This window comes from Balaenoptera musculus, chromosome 7, assembly GCF_009873245.2.
Source record: "Balaenoptera musculus isolate JJ_BM4_2016_0621 chromosome 7, mBalMus1.pri.v3, whole genome shotgun sequence".
Lineage (NCBI taxonomy): Eukaryota > Metazoa > Chordata > Mammalia > Artiodactyla > Balaenopteridae > Balaenoptera > Balaenoptera musculus.
In genome coordinates, this window is record NC_045791.1 from 52,724,772 (window position 1) to 52,741,115 (window position 16,344).

The window sequence follows — 16,344 nt, forward strand, 5'->3', positions numbered from 1 at the left end:
ACGGGTTCGATCCCTGGTTGGGGAACTAAGATCTTGCATGCCGTGCATGGCACAACAGGAAAAAAAAAAAAAAAAAAAAAAAGAAATGCAGTGTTATGTATCCACCATTACACTATCATACGAAATTTCTCCACCCTAAAAAGAAACAATGCTCTGTGCTACTTAATCAACCCTCTCTCCTCCCCAAACTCTCTACAACAGTGTGTTCATGTTTATAAATTCATGTGATTCACTTCAATCCTGTTTCCACTTAGCAGATGATTGAAGGAAACAGAGTAAGTGTTTTGGTCAAAATTTCACTATGTGATGCTGATGGTGCTACAACTTGTGCCTTGTGACTCCTGATGTGATGCTCTTTCTACCACACAACTCCATTTCCTTGATTTCAGCAGGGAGAGGCATGGTTGTGCACACAGACAAGAAGAAGAGAAGACAGAAATGGTGCTAAGTGATCGTATCTTACATTAATGGAAGCTTTTACACTAAAAATATGAGAAAGTGGAACTCTTGTTCTGGTAATTTGGTGAACCTCATACCCCAAAAACCTTTCTGCTATAAAATATTCCCAAAAGCCTGGACAAATACATTAAAAAATATATCTTGTTAAATATCGATACATCAGTGAGCCAGCAAAAAAGAAAGAGAAACTCTCAGAGACCAAAAGCTAGCAAAGATCCAAAGAGCTGAGAGAGCAATGAAGCCAGCAGTTGCCCAAATTCCACAGTGTTTAAAAAACAAAACACATCACTTATCTAAACTCAAGTTTGGTTTAACATTAGAAAATATATTTATGTAATTACCACATTATCAGATTACAGGGAAAAAATTATTTTATCACCTCAGCAGTTACAGAGAAAGTCTTTGATAAAATTCAACACCCATTCATGACTAAAAATAAAATGAACAAGACTTTTAGCAAATATGGAATGGATGAGAATTTCATTAATCTGATAAAAGGTAGCTACCAAAAACCTACAATGTCATCCTTAATGGTGAAATATTAGAAGTATTCCATTTATAAACATGAATAAGACAAGGATGTCCATTATCACTGGTTCTATTCAACACTGCACTGGAGGTCCTGGCCAACATAGTAAGAAAAGAAAGAGGAAAAAAAGTAAAAAAAATTGAGAGGGAAGTAACAAAACTGTCACAGTTTCCAGAGGACATGATTATCTATGTAGAAAAATCCCCCAAACCTTACAAATGACAATTATTGTTATTAAAGATAAATGTTGGCAAACAAAAGATCAATATACAAAAACAACGTTGCTAAACGTAAGATCAATATACAAAAAGACAACTGCATGTTTACATACTAGCAAAAATATAGTGAGAAGACCTAATTTAAAAATATACCATTCACACAATGAAGACCCAACGTAGCCAAAAAAAAATTAATTGAAAAAATACATATACCATTTACAACACTGACCAAAAATATAATGTACTTAGAAAGTTGCAAAATATGCAATCCATTAAGAAAAAGATTATAAAATTTCATTAAAAGACACTAAAAAAGATCTAAATAAATGGAGAGACATACTGTCTTCAGAGATAGGATAATTTGATATGGTAAAGATGTCAGTTCTCTTCAAATTGATAGGTAGATTTAATGTCATCCCAATCAAAATTCCAGTAAGGTTTTTGTAGAACTTAAGCAGATTTAAAAATGTATATGAAAGTGCAATTGCAAAAAAGAAATAAGACCCTCCTGAAGAAAAGGAATAAGGTAGAGGACTTGCTCTACCAGCTGGAAAGTCTTATTATAAAAGTGGTCAGGTATTCATTAACCCAGGGAGAGAAAAATAGAATAGACCAGAAAATAGAGCCTAGAAATACACTATGAATGTAAACTTGATATATAACAGAGTTAGCACTACAGATCTGTGGAGAAATGAGGGCCCCTCCAATAAATGGCTCTGGGACAAGTAGTCATCGGTGTACAAAAAAAAGAGGGACAATAAACGGGTGTTAGTTTAAGGTGCTTAGTTTGGGGTAATGTGTTACACAGCAATAGAAAAAGAACACCTTCTTTAATGTGTGTACCAAAACACAGGTTTAAGGTCTATAGAAGCACTTTTCTAGGAATAAAAAGCCCAAAAGAAACAAAAGCCCAGCCAGTAGAAAATGGATAAATAAATTTTAGTAAATTCACACAATGAAATACTATATATTGGTAAAAATAAATGAAATGAACTACAGGTACTTTGTCAAGTGTAATGTTGAAGCAAAAATAGACAACTTGTAGAAGAGTACATATATGCAGTATGATTCAATTTATATGATGTTCAAAAACATTCAAAACTTAATGTTTTATTTATATAAAGAGGAAAGAGGGATCCAGGAACAACGATGGGCACATAGGAGACGTCAAAGTTTTAGGTAATGTTCTGTTTTTTTAAAGTTGATGATAGCTATCTGGGTATTCATTTTATAATTATTACTTATATATTATGCTATGTTACCTATACATATTCTTTTGAATAAATAAAATATTTTTTTAAATAAGGGAATAGTTTGTAAACTTTACTATCAATCCTTTAAACCTAAATCTTTCTGGATTTTGTATATGAATGAATCTACTACATGTTCAGACATATATCATCAAAATATACAGAGAAAAAATAAAAGAACCAAATTTATGGTTAAAAGCCTCAATAATTTCAAAATAAATTTCCAAAAGTGACTCACTCTCACCTGAACTACTACAATTACCTGCTAACTGGTCTCTCTACTTCCCTCTTGTCCTGATGCTGTACCCAACTATCTCTTTAAGGGAATGTAATATCACTCCAGAGATTTTTCCCATCACATTGCCATGGGCTCACATGCTCTGACCCCTGCCTACTTCTGGGACCTGATTTTATTCCTCTCTTCCCACATGCCCCAGCCACAGAACAGATCCTAACATTCTCCAGCATTAATGTCTATAATGCTAATGTGTACATTTAATGAAATCTTGGCATCTTTTCATTGACAGCACATCGTGAGTATTTCCCTGCTTTCCATTTGTTCTGGGGAATTTGGGGATGTTGATTTGTGGTTCTGCTTTATCATGATTTTACTTGACTCTTTCCTTCATCTTTAATATCCACTACATCAGAAGTCCTGTCAGTTCTACTTTCAAAATAAATATATCCTGAATCTGTGTCCTTCTTTCCATCTCTCCTGCTACCACTCTAGTCCATCTATCATCTCTTACCTGGACCAATGCAACAGCCACCATCTCCTTGTTTCCATTCTTGCGCCACTGCAGTACACTATAGCCACAATGATCTTACTATAACAAATTAGATCATGTTACACTCCTTCTTCAAAGTGTCCTATGGCTTCCCATCACAACAGAATAAAGTCCAAAATTCCTTATACCCGATGTGACTTGGTCCCAGCCTACCTCGGCAAGTTCACTTCCCTCACGCACACTAAAGAATCACACTAGCCTTCTCATAGTTGTAGAATAATCCAACGTTGTGACTGCCTTGGGGACCCTGAATTGGAGCATCCCTCTGCCTGGACTACTCTAACCTCAGTTCATGCAGATTGGCTCATCCTCATCATTCTGGGCTCAGTTCAAACTCCACTCTTCAGAGAGGCCTTTCCTGACCATTCTGGGTACAGCAGGGCTCTCAACCACTCACTGTCGAGCACATCACTCTGTTTTCTCTTCTTCCCAGCACTTTATCACTACCTGAAAATCTTATTTTTAAATTCTATGTATTGTCTATCTCTCCCAACACGTGAGGACCTTGTTCCCTGTTCATTGTTATACCCTATGCCAAAATAGCTGCCAGCACATTGTAGATGAAAATAATTACATGTTGAATGAATGACCTCTTGTGGCCTTGGCTCAAATTTCTTTGTCTCTGAACAAATGTTCAGGTTTAATAACCGGAGTGTTTTATACATTTATTCTGTTATGCCTCTTTAAACGACGTATGTGAACAAAAAGCATTTTATTAACTTCTGAACTCATATGTCCTCTTTTCTGTCTTTAAAATATCATGGCAAGGATGGTTAAGTATTCTCTAAACATCACACAGACACGGAATGAAAAAAAAAAAAAAAAAGAACTAATGTTTGTTTTATGCCCCAAATTAAGAGAAGTAATTTCCAAATCTTAACCTAGGGGTATCTGTTCATGACATTTTACCTTCAACAAGAAAATATCTACTTTATAGGTAGAACTGTTAGGGATTAAAGTTTTTTTTTTTTTGTTTGTGAAGAAAAGAATCTTTATTTATTGATTGATTCCCATAGGTTTATTTTTTATTTATTTATTTTAACATCTTTATTGGAGTATAATTGCTTTACAATGGTGTGTTAGTTTCTGCTTTATAACAAGGGATTAAAGTTTTTACAAAGTTATTTCTTTTTATTAATATTGTGGTTTCCTACTTATTTAAAGAATGAAGACTAAATCTGATTCTATGTTAAAAGTACTTAGTTGCTGACAATAGAATCTGTACAACATTGTTTTTAGAATAGCCCATTCATTCAACATACATATGCATCCTTAGCACACTGCCTAAAATGTGGTTACTGCATATGTATGTTGAATGAATGAATGGACCTCTCTAAGCACAAACGTTGGGAAGACAGGCAAACAACAATTCTAATATAGTGCCACAACCAGTGTATGCAGAGTAACATGTTAGAAGAGGCAAGGCTATAACTTGCCTTGTCTCTTCTAACATGTTAGAAGATGGAGGGGTCAGGAAAAGTGTGTGAGTGGAGCTGTGATACCTGGGATGAGTCTTGAGATAAACAGGTAAGAGGAGAGGAAGGGAGCTCCAGACAAAGAAAATTTTAAATGTAAAGGCACCCTGGTTTGAGCAAGTAGGCAACATGTCAGAAGCACAAGAGCAAACGTGGGGCTTCCCTGGTGGCGCAGTGGTTAAGAATCCGTCTGCCATTGCAGGGGACACAGGCTGGAGCCCTGGTCTGGGAAGATCCCACATGCCACAGAGCAACTAAGCCCGTGTGCCACAACTACTGAGCCTGTGCTCTAGAGCCTGTGAGTCACAACTACTGAGCCCGCATGCCGCAACTAATGAAGCCCACACGCCTAGAGCTCATGCTCCGCAACAAGAGAAGACACCGCAATGAGAATTCCGCACACCACAACGAAGAGAAGCCCCCGCTCACCGCAACTAGAGAAAGCCCGCGCGCAGTAACGAAGACCCAAAGCAGCCAAAAATAATAAATAAATTAATTAATTAATTAAATTTTTTAAAAAAGCAGAGACTCTTTAAAAAAAAAAAAAAGGAGCAAATGTGAAGAATGGGCAAAGATGAAGCTGAAAATGTAGGCAAGATGCAGATAGTAAATTGCCCTGTATACTACACTAAGGCATTCAGATTTTGTCCTATAAGGCACCTATACAAACCTCGAGGAATTCGTATACGTAGCCTTGAGGTTATGAGATTTCTCTAGAGAAATGTTTTATTTTTAATTTGCTAAAAATCTAAATAAAAAAAATTTTTTGAACAAAAGGATACTCTGGATCATCTGGATGACTACCTTTTAATTGATTACAGTACTGTCACAAGATTTCAGTTCACACGCTTGTGTTCAGGACTGCACTGGCAAACAAGTGGTTCATCATTGGCACAGGTTAATGAGAGACATGGAGACTTTTACATAAATGATGTTTGTCAAGTGAAGGTCAAATGAAATCATGACGCAATGAACAAAGGAAGATTTTTACATTGGTTTAAATAAAGAAAAGAGGTGAAGTCACTCAGTAATCTCTCAACACAAGGACAATGCGGACAGGCCTTTCTGTAAGGAATTTATGCCCTGGAGGACAGTGAAGGTTTACTTTTTAGAGCATGATAGGTCCAGCAAAAACAGTCTCATTGGTAACAATGAATAAGCATTCATCAGAATTTATTTGTTTTACAGTTTTGCTTCATGTAATGTACAACCGTTTATACTGAACATATTTTAAGTTCACCACAGAGAATCCTAGGTATCTACTTAGGTTTGAGAAATTCTGCTCTGGGTGACTGGGAGCCACTGAAAGATTAAATAGGGAAATGACAGATTTGTGCTTTAGAAAAATCACTCTGGCAGCAAGCAGTGTGGAGGGTTGGAATTGAAAGTATTTAAGTAAGGCAGAAAGGAGGCTACTTAACATAATAATGTGATAAAATGGTGAGGCCCTAAATTACTCCGGGGGGATATGAAGAGGAGATGGATAACAGAACCAAAAGCACTTGGTTGAGGGTGACAGAAAAGAGGGCATCTAGGATGACTGTCCCTTGGGTGACTTGGTGGTGAGATACAGACCACTGGGAGACAAACAAGTTGGGGTGAAGGGGAAGGAGAAAAAAAGAGGTGATCAATTCAATTCAGCAATGATTTGAATTTCATTTCAGCCAAAGAAAACCCAGTTATCTTTTCTGGGTCCGTTTTCTCAGTGACAGCTGCATTCATGAATTACCAAATTAACTATTATAGCGCTCTCTAAAAATATACAAAGCACTCCACAGTATGCTGTAAATAAGTCATGAAAAAATCAGCAAAAGCCCAGGCCCTAAAGGAAATTCAGCAGAGTTAAAAAGAGATATGACAAATTTTTCCTAAACACTTAAAACCAATGCACTCACCCAGTATTGTACTTTTTGCTCTGTCAGTCAAATGCAATCACTCCCTAGCCCACGTCTGAACAAGAGGCCACGTGGGAGATGCAAAGACACCACCCTCAAGGCACTTAAAAGCAAAGCAATGGGCCTCGTCTGGTGCAAGATTACTGAAACCTTAGTGTGGTAGGAATGTCATATCCTCAATGACCCAGCCCTTGAGGATATGACAGGAACCTTGACCCTACAGGCAGGGCTAGTCACAAAGTTATTTTTTACTTAGAGGAATCAACGTGGAGTACCCTAGGCAGTTCAATAACAATGTAAATATTTCATATTTCACTCCCGATAAGGAGGGGGGAAAAAAGGCGAGAGTAAGGACAATGCAGCAATTATCGCAAAACCAGCCTGCGTCTCCGCGGACCACAAAAGGGCGGGCCTCCGCGAAAGTAATTCAACTCTAGTTTGGTGGGAATGCCAGCACCTTCACCACTAACTCATAATAACAAAAGCATAGTGTTTACGGACCCAAAAGGTTTAACCGTCCACCTCATCCACAACGTCCAACGCGTGACTGAAGGGAAAGCCGAGGGCGTACCTTTCTTTAGCACAGGACGCTGCCCTCGGGGGAGAGCGGCGGTAGCACACGACACTACCCCCCTCTCGGCGCCCTGTCAGGGCCTCTCAGAGCAAAAGTCGGGGTCTGAGAGACGTAAGGGTACCGGGGCGGCAAGGGACGGACCCCTGAATGCAGGGCTCGAACAGGTAACGGGAACCAAGAGGCTGCAGCACAGCGCCCCCACGGTTCTCCCGCGGCGCCGCGTGCAGAGCCGGAAAGGCGCGCCAGCCCTACGGCGCAGCCTCCGCCGGGGCCAGAGGAGGCGGGGCAGGGCGGGGCCACGGCCGGTTAGAGGCGGGGCCAGGACAAGCGCTCGCTCCCCGCTGCCTTGTGGGGGTTGTAGTTCTGGGAACAAGTCAAGATCCCTCCGAGGACACTGGGAACTACATTTCCCAGTGAGGGAACGGCTCCGGCGGATCGCGCGTTACGGGCGTCGCAGTGTCTGCCGCCGGGTCCGCAGCCGGAGAGTGTTTGAGGGGCCAGCCAGGAAGGGAGTTTCTTTTCCTTCCCAATTGCCCGCTCTCGGGCGACGCCGGCTCTGCCTTCCTTCGTCCCACTGCCGTGCTCCCCCGGCCCGGCTCCGGGTGTCAGCTTTTCCTGGCCCCCTCGGGGAGTTGGGGCCTGGAGGTTCGAAGGTAGCGGCCGTTGCTCGGCGCCGGAGTGAGAGGCGCACCCCTCTTGAGCCCTGCCAACTCCGCCACCGGCCCGCACCTCCATGGGCCCAAGCCAGAAGCCCAACGTGTGCCGCAGGCTGAGTCGCCGGGCGCTGGGCTTCTTCTCTCGGGATGCGGGCGTGGTGCAGAGGACGAACCTGGGTATCCTGCGGGCGCTGGTGTGCCAGGTGACCGCCCGCCGGCCGGGAGCCGAACCAGGGGCAGCGGGGCGACTGGCGGGGGGTGGGGCTAGGGGTGGGAGTCAAGCTTCCGGCCGGGGTGCAGTTTTCACTCAATACAGCCCCGTTTTAAGAAGATCACCCGTGATGGGCAGGGTGATCCAGGCCTTGAACCTGGAGGATTAGTAAATAGCCTTTAATAGAACCGCCACATGCTTTTAGTTTTAACTTTCTTATGTCTTGCAGACAGTTTTTTTCTAAAAATTGGTCACCCCACTTAAGCCAAAACGTGAAGGCGGAGTGAGGAAGAATTGAACATAATGTTTTTTTAAGAACGTACATGAAATTACTTTGAAAGCTGTAAATGTAACTATCCAACTTAAAATTGGTGCACAGTAGAAACTTAGGAGTTATTTGCTAAATCGAAATTCCTTGTGTCTTTTAGGAAAGTACTAAGTTTAAGAATGTTTGGACAACTCATTCCAAGTCACCAATAGCCTATGAGAGAGGAAGAATATATTTTGACAACTATCGGTGCTGTGTCAGCAGGTATCTTTTTGGTGAAAGTTTTTGCTGTAATTCATTTGACTGTTGATCTTAACTCTAATTTTTATAGAAACGCTTGCCTACATTAGTGCTTAGTGAAATAGAAGAATGGAGAAATCGGTCCAAAATAAGGGTAGGGGGTAAAATGCATGTAATTTTAAAATCTTGTTAAATCTAAAGTTTGAGGTTTTATCCTTGTAAACACCAATTTGAAGCAAATTTATATTGCAGGCAAAATGACAGATTGCTGAGTACAATGTAGTATTTTATTCTGCTTATAAGAAACCAGAGTCAAGAGATCCAGGTACCTACTAATTAGATGCTGTTTTAGAGAAGACTTTCTGTGTTTTGTTTTGAAACTACTTGCCTTTGTTTTAGAAGAAAATTTTCAAACTTGCTCAAGTAGAGAATAGCATAGTGAACCCCATATATTCATTACCTAGATTCAAAAAGGATCAAGATTTTGCCACATTTGCTTATCTTTTCCCACCCCCTTTTCCTTTATTCCTTTGCTAAATATTTTAAAGCATATTCCAAACATCTTGCCGTACTTGTTTGCTGCTCTTAAAAAATATGGTTATTTCCTTTTTCTTTTTTAACGGCTTTGTAATTCACCCTTTTAAAGTGTACAATTCAATGATTTTTACTTCCTTGAAATTCAATGAAAATGAATTTGATGAACCACTGATGGTTCATATAGGCAGCCATCACTAGAGTTAATTTTAGAACATTTTCATTACCTCAAAAAGAAACACTGTACCCTTTAGCTATCACCAGGATACCTTCATCACCCTCAGCCCTATGCAACTGCTAGTCTACTTTCTGTCTCTATAGATTCATCTGTTTTGGACATTTCAAAAAATTGAATCACATAATATGTGATTTTTGTGTGTGACTGGCTTCTTAGTAGATTACCAGTTTATTGTAAAAGTTTATAACTCAGGAACAGCCAGATGGAAGAGATGCATAGGGCAATGTATATGGGAAGGAGCACAGAGCTTCTATGCTCTTTGAGCCCGCCACTCTTCCTGAATCTCCATGTGTTCACCAACCCAGAAACACCTCTCCTTTTCTAATATATATATTTAATGCCATACATTTCCCTCTAAGGACTGTTTTTGCTGCATCCCACAAATGTTGATACATTGTATATTCATTTTAAAATTTCTTTTGAGAGTTTCTTTGACCCTTGTGTTAATTAGAAATGTATCATTTAATCTCCAAATATTTTGAGATTTTCCAGCTATCTTTCTGTTATTGATTTCTAATCTAATTCCACTGTGTTCTGAGAGCATATTTTGTATTATTTCTAGTTTTTAAAATTTGTTGAAGTATACTTTATGGCCCAGAGTGTGGTCTATCTTGGTGAATGTTTCACATGGGCTTGAGAAGAATGTGTATTCCCTTGTTGTTGGATGAAGTACTCTAAAGGTGTCAGTTGCACCCAGCTGATTGATGGTACTGTTCAGTTCAACTGTATCCTTATGGACTCTGCTTGTTGGATCTGTCAGTTACTGATAGAGGTTGTTTTGAAGTCTCTGTATTAGTGGATTTGTCTATTTCTCCTTGTGTTCTATAAGTTTTTGTCTCACATATTTTGACATTCTGTTGTTAGATGCATACACATTAAGTAATGCCACTCTTTATCCCTGATAATTTTCCTTGTCAAAGTCTCCTGTGTCTGAAATTAATATGGCTACTCCAGCTTTCTTGTGGATAATATTTGCATGGTATACTTACATGTTATAACATATATTTGGGTCTTGTTTTTAATCTACTCTGACACTCTGTCTTTTGATAGGTGTATTCAGACCACTCACATTTAAAGTGATTATTGATGTAGTTGTTTTGATACCTCCCATATTTGTAACTATTTTCTATTCATTGTGTTTGTTCTTTGTTTCTTTGTCTTTTATTCTTTTTCTGCCTTCTCTGGTTTTAACTGAGCATCCTATATCATTACATTTTCTCTCCACTTTAACATATCAATTATATTTCTTTTTTAAACTTTTTATTGGTTGCCTTGGAACTTGCAGTATACATTTACAACTAATCTAAGTCACTTTCAAGTCACTCTCTCCTACTCTCTTCATGAGTAGTGCAGCTACCTTATAACAGAGTGTTTCTAATTCCTCCCTCCTGTGTTTTATAATATTGCTGTCATTCATTTTACTTATCCATAAGCTGTAATCATTGAATACCTTGTTGCTGAATACATTATTATAAACACATTTTTATCTGTTAAATCAATTAAGTATAAGAAAAATGATGGATTTTATTTTATCTTTATTTATTCCTTCTTTAACATTCTTCTTTTCTTTATGTAGATCTGAGTTTCTGACCTATATCATTTTTCTTCTCTCTGGAGAACTTCTTTGAGTTCTTAAGGCAGAACTTTCTTATAAGGCAGGTTCACTGACAACACATTCCCTCAATTTTGTTTGTCTGAAAAAGTCTTATTTCTCCTCACCTTTTGAAGGATAACCTCTCAGGATACAGAATTCTAGGTTGGTGGGAGTTTGTTTTGTTTCATCACTTTAAATATTTCACTCCACTCTCTACTTGCTTGCATGGTTTCTGAAGAGAAGTCCAGTGTAATTCTTAACCTGTTCATCTGTAGGTAAGGTGATTTTTTTCCCTCTCCCGTCTTTCAAGATGTTCTCTTTGTTTTTGATTTTCTACAGTTGGAATATGGTATGCCTAGGTATAGATTTTTTGGTATTTATCATGCTTGGTGTTCTGTAAGCTTCCTATATATGTGGTTTGGTGTCTGTCATTAATTTTGGAAAATTTTCAGCCATTATTATTTCAGTATTTCTTCTGTTTTGTTCTCTTTCTTCTCCTTCTGGTATTCCCATTATGTGTTCATTACACATTTTCCAATTTCCCACAGTTCTTAGATGTTCTGTTCTGCTTTATTCATTCTTTTTTCTTTCTAGTTTGGGAAGTTTCTGTTGACGTATGTTCAAGATCACTGATTCTTTCCTCGGCTGTGTCCGGTCTCCTGATAAGCCCATCAAAGACATTCTTCATTTGTATTATGGTGTTTTTGATTTCTAGCATTTCCTTTTGATTTTTCTTAGGATTTTTGTCTCTCTGCTTAATTACCCATCTGTTCCTCCATGTGTCCACTTTTTCCATTAGAGTCCTTAGCATATTAATCATATTTATTTTAAGTTCCCAATCTGATAATTCCAAAATCTCCACCATAACTTAAGTCTGGTCCTCACACTTGCTTTGTCTCTTTAAACTTCGTATTTTGCATTTTAACGTGCCTTGTAATTTTTTGTTGAAAGTCGTACATGATGTATTGGGTAAAAGGAATTGCAGTAAATAGGTCTTTAGAGTGAGATTAATGTTATTCTGGCTAGGAGTTAGGCTGTGTTTGTTGCTTGCTGTCGCTGTAGGTGTCAGCACCTAAAATTTTCTCCGGTGTTCTTGTTTTTGTCTCCCCAGTACTGACTCCAGCGGCTTGCTCCTGGGTTTTTGCTTCTAGTAAGCTGTGATTCTTGGTATCCACCTCTCTCTCCAGTTTTGGGGGCAGCAATTTGCCCTCTGACCTCAATTATCTGATGTAACTAATAAGAGTTGTTGATTTTCAGTTTGCTTAGCTATTTTCTTGTTGTGAGGACATGACTGATGGACCAGAAACCAGAAGTTAGAGACAATGGTGTTTTAGGTAGTGTTTGAGATTTGTTCTGACCCTGGAGGGCCCCTCCCAGCAGTCTTTTTCTGATTCTCTCCAGCAAATTAGCCAGCCTACAGTTTAGCCTGTATGGCCAGTGAATCTACAGATCTCTACTCATTTGCCTTTCACCACAGCCTCCACTGGTTGTGAGAGTGCTCTTAGGCTAGAACTTCTCACTCTGTTACAAATGAAGTCAGTTTCTCTGGGAAGAGACTTGGGGCTATCTGCTTTATGGCCTGCTTCTCCACCAGGCAAAATCTTCAAGCCAAGGCTCTCAAGCTGGCAGGGGGAGAGGGTCAGTGGCACTTTTGCCTCTGAATGACTCCCCTACTCTAGCTGAGCACATGGGGTTGGGGCAGACATTAGCCTCGGATTTTCTTGCCACTCTGAATGTGGAACCACTGCTTTATGAGGTGGTAATACTGAGAGCTCCAGTATTCTTAGGCATGGCAGGCCCAAGGTAGAGCCTCCATCCCATGAGTAGGGGCTAGGCAGAAGAAGGGAGTCCCACCTCTTGACTGCACTAACCTAGGACCCAGGCCCAGCAATGAGGAGGTGGATGCTGGATGGAAAATGCTGTCATTCTACCCTTTGAGGGAAGGTAACCCTCTGGGAGCCGGGGGTTGAGGGAGCCCTGTGCTCTTGGCTGTACCAATCTGGAGTAGAGTTTTCATCTTGCTGAGCTAAGAATGGTGGGGAGGGAGCACATATTATTTCAAACACCATAGACTCTTACTGTTCTTACTGAGTTCTAGTAGATTTTTTTTTTTTTTTAATTTATTTATCAGTAATAGTGGCTCACGGGCTTAGTTGCTCCGTGGCATGTGGGATCTTCCCAGACCAGGGCCCGAACCCGTGTCTCCTGCATTGGCAGGCAGATTCTCAACCACTGCGCCACCAGGGAAGCCCCTAGTAGATTTTTTTGAGTAAATGTTTTTTCATTTGTTATATGCCTCTGGGACCACTTCCAGAGACTTTAATTAGTTGTCCTTTTATAATTCTCACCATTTTCCTGGGGAACATGTCCATAGAGCTCCTCATACTCTCATGCTAGAAGTGGAAATCTGGACATCTTCTTATATCATCATAATGTCATTATCATGCCCAGGAAAATTAACAGTAATTCTTTGGTATCATTTAATGCCCATATTGTAACTTTTCCAATTTAGAGGTAGCTGCTTTAATTGAAAATTTTTAAAAAATCAGAGTAAGTGGCATTGATTGGTGATCCAATGGTAAATACCACTGGAGTTCTTTAATATGCCATTCAGGGGTGTTTTACCCATAGGTTAGAATCATATATGAGGTTGCTTTCATTCCTGTGAAATTCTGTTTGGTTTAAAGCTTTGAGTCAGTGAGAGTACATCAAAGTTGAATAAAATTGTCACCCTAAAAATTGTTTCTAAATAGTAGTTTAATTTTAAAGTTCATGAGTTTAAAAAAATGAAAACATCTATGTATACCTCTCAGTAATCAGGGAAGTATAAATTAAAGGTAAGAGACTATTTTTCATATCAAAATTATAGTGTTCAGTATTGGCAGAAGTATAAACTTATTCAACCTTTCTGAAACACAACTTGGGAGTAAAAAAAAAAGCCTTAAAGGGTATTTCCTTTTTTATCTACTAATTTGCATCGCAAATAAAGGAACTCTTTATCTAATTAATTTTCATTTTACGATGTTGGAATAACAGTTTATGAATGTGGAATTCAACAGAGATATTCATAATAAATGTTAAAGGGTAAAGAAAGAACTCAATATGATCCAATTTTGGAAAGTGATCAGCAGGTGGGTATGTGTATATAAAGAAAAGCTAGAGGGAAATGAACCAAGATATTAATACTGAGCCAAAATGTTAATATTGGGTAGTTTTATACTATTATAATTTATTTTAGTTTATTATATATTTTAGATTTTTTTCTATGATGAATGTGTATTATGAATTTTGTGATCAGAAAAAAAAATGTTAACATTTAATCGAGAAGAGGAAAGCAAAGTAGCAAGTTGTATTTTTGGTATTCCAAATCTCTGAATTAAAAAAAAAAAAATCCCTCAAATCTGAGCAAACACTACCTCATTTATGAAGAAGAATAATCTTTTTTTTTTCCCCAGTGTTGCATCAGAGCCAAGAAAACTTTATGAAATGCCAAAATGTTCCAAATCAGAAAAAATAGAGGATGCTTTATTATGGGAATGCCCAGTGGTAAGATTTGTTTTTAGAGCACTTATTTCTAAAGCATTTTTAGCCTAGAAGAACAGATTATTGTTAACATACTGCATAAAGAAATAAAACTTAAGTATCATAGTGATCCTTAAACCTTGAAAGGAATCGAGAAGAGAGCATATCTTTTGATTATCATTTTTCCTCACGAAGTAATTCTTGTCCTAAAAAATTATATATTAATACTATGAATATATTTTTAACTTTTAATACCACTTGTGAATCTTGAAAACTAGAAAAAGTTATGAACTGATTAAAAGTTTTATAAGCAATATAAGCTAGTTTATAGTTATTCTTAGCGTTTAAGAGATTATTCTACTTAATATATTGAGACAATAAAATATTTATTTAGGGCAACAGTTACGTTACGTGACTCTTTGAAAGTGGATTCTTACGGGTTTCCTCTATGAATCTTTTTAGGAAAATAATAAGATAAAAATTAAAAAATAAAATAATAGATAAGCTCATTCCACCAGATCAGCATTGCCCCAGTGTGTATTTTTTCAGAACACCATTTTCATAAGATGTTAACATCTTATAATTGCTAGAGGAGTTGGGAGAATTAGGTTTTTTAAAGGGTTAAACAAATTTATTTATAGAATTACTTCTCAGAGCCTTTAATACTATTAATACTTATAATAATACTACTGTTCATGGTGATTGTCAAACCATTTTCCCAACTTTCTTGATCATAGAACTTCCTATATTGAGATATATTTTTAAATATTAATTTTCCATAGGATCAGTGTTCTAAGAAACACTTAAGAAGTGCTGCAACACATATATACAATGGAATATTACTCAGCCATAAAAAGAAACGAAATTGAGTTATTTGTAGTGAGGTAGATGGACCTAGAGACTGTCATACAGAGTGAAGTAAATCAGAAAGAGAAAAACAAATACCGTATGCTAACACATATATATGGAATCTTAAAAAAAAAAAAAAAAAAGTGGTTCTCATGAACCTAGGGGCAGGACAGGAATAAAGACACAGACAGAGAGAATGGACTTGAGGACACGGGGAGGGGGAAGGGTAAGCTGGACGAAGTGAGAGAGTGGCATGGACATATATACACTACCAAATGTAAAATAGATCGCTAGTGGGAAGCAGCCGCATAGCACAGGGAGATCAGCTCAGTGCTTTGTGTCCACCTATAGGGGTGGGATAGGGAGGGTGGGAGGGAGAAGCAAGAGGGAGGAGATATGGGGATATATGTATACGTATAGCTGATTCACTTGGTTATACAGCAGCAACTAACACACCATTGTACAGCAATTATACTCCAATAAAGACGTTAAAAAAAAAAAAAAAGTACTGCCACAGGGGCTTCCCTGGTGGTCCAGTGGTTAAGACTCCTTGCTTCTACTGCAGGGGGCACAGGTTCGACCCCTGGTCAGGGAACTAAGATCCCGCATGATGCGTGGTGTGGCCAAAAAAAAAAAGAAAAAAAGTACTACAACAAACTAATCAGGTCTCTGAATCTGGCTGTTTTTTAGGAAAAATAGAATATGTGACCAAAAATAATGATTAAAGGTTAAGAGACTATGCTTTGCATTTATTATTAAAATTCCTTTTTTTTTTTTAAACACTTGTTTTTACATAAAATTGTAGTTTTCTAGAGCTGCTGCTTTCTTTTTCCCTGGACAGTTGCTTTCTTTTCATAGAAGTCTCCTTTTTAAAAATCAGGAAGCTTTAAATCTACGTTCTCTTCCCCAACTCCCTATTGAAAGTTAAAAATAACTATTGTGTCCCTACATCTAAAGCCTTTTAATCCAGTCTCATTGGTGAGGGGAAGAGGATGACAGATTTCCTAACTGAGAAAAATTTTGAAGACACCAGTGCAGAACACC

At 38.3% G+C, this 16,344-nt stretch overlaps 2 protein-coding genes across 3 annotated transcripts in view; one reads left to right on the top strand and one right to left on the bottom strand.

Annotated features, from left to right (window-relative positions):
- Positions 1-7,383, bottom strand: part of METTL8 (methyltransferase like 8) — a 79,910-nt gene extending 72,527 nt beyond the window's left edge. The window contains exon 1 of the mRNA XM_036856980.1: positions 7,186-7,383. The gene's annotated coding sequence lies outside the window, so the exon portion shown is untranslated. The remainder of the gene's footprint in view (positions 1-7,185) is intronic.
- A 250-nt stretch (positions 7,384-7,633) lies between these two features.
- Positions 7,634-16,344, top strand: part of DCAF17 (DDB1 and CUL4 associated factor 17) — a 36,570-nt gene continuing 27,859 nt past the window's right edge. Inside the window, exons 1-4 of one of the 2 annotated variants that reach the window (XM_036858781.1) lie at positions 7,634-8,047; positions 8,484-8,587; positions 12,041-12,079; positions 14,385-14,475. In XM_036858781.1, coding sequence (XP_036714676.1) covers positions 7,922-8,047; positions 8,484-8,587; positions 12,041-12,079; positions 14,385-14,475 — 360 coding nt within the window. In that variant the 5' untranslated portion in view covers positions 7,634-7,921. The remainder of the gene's footprint in view (positions 8,048-8,483; positions 8,588-12,040; positions 12,080-14,384; positions 14,476-16,344) is intronic. The other variant, XM_036858782.1, reaches the window with a different exon arrangement.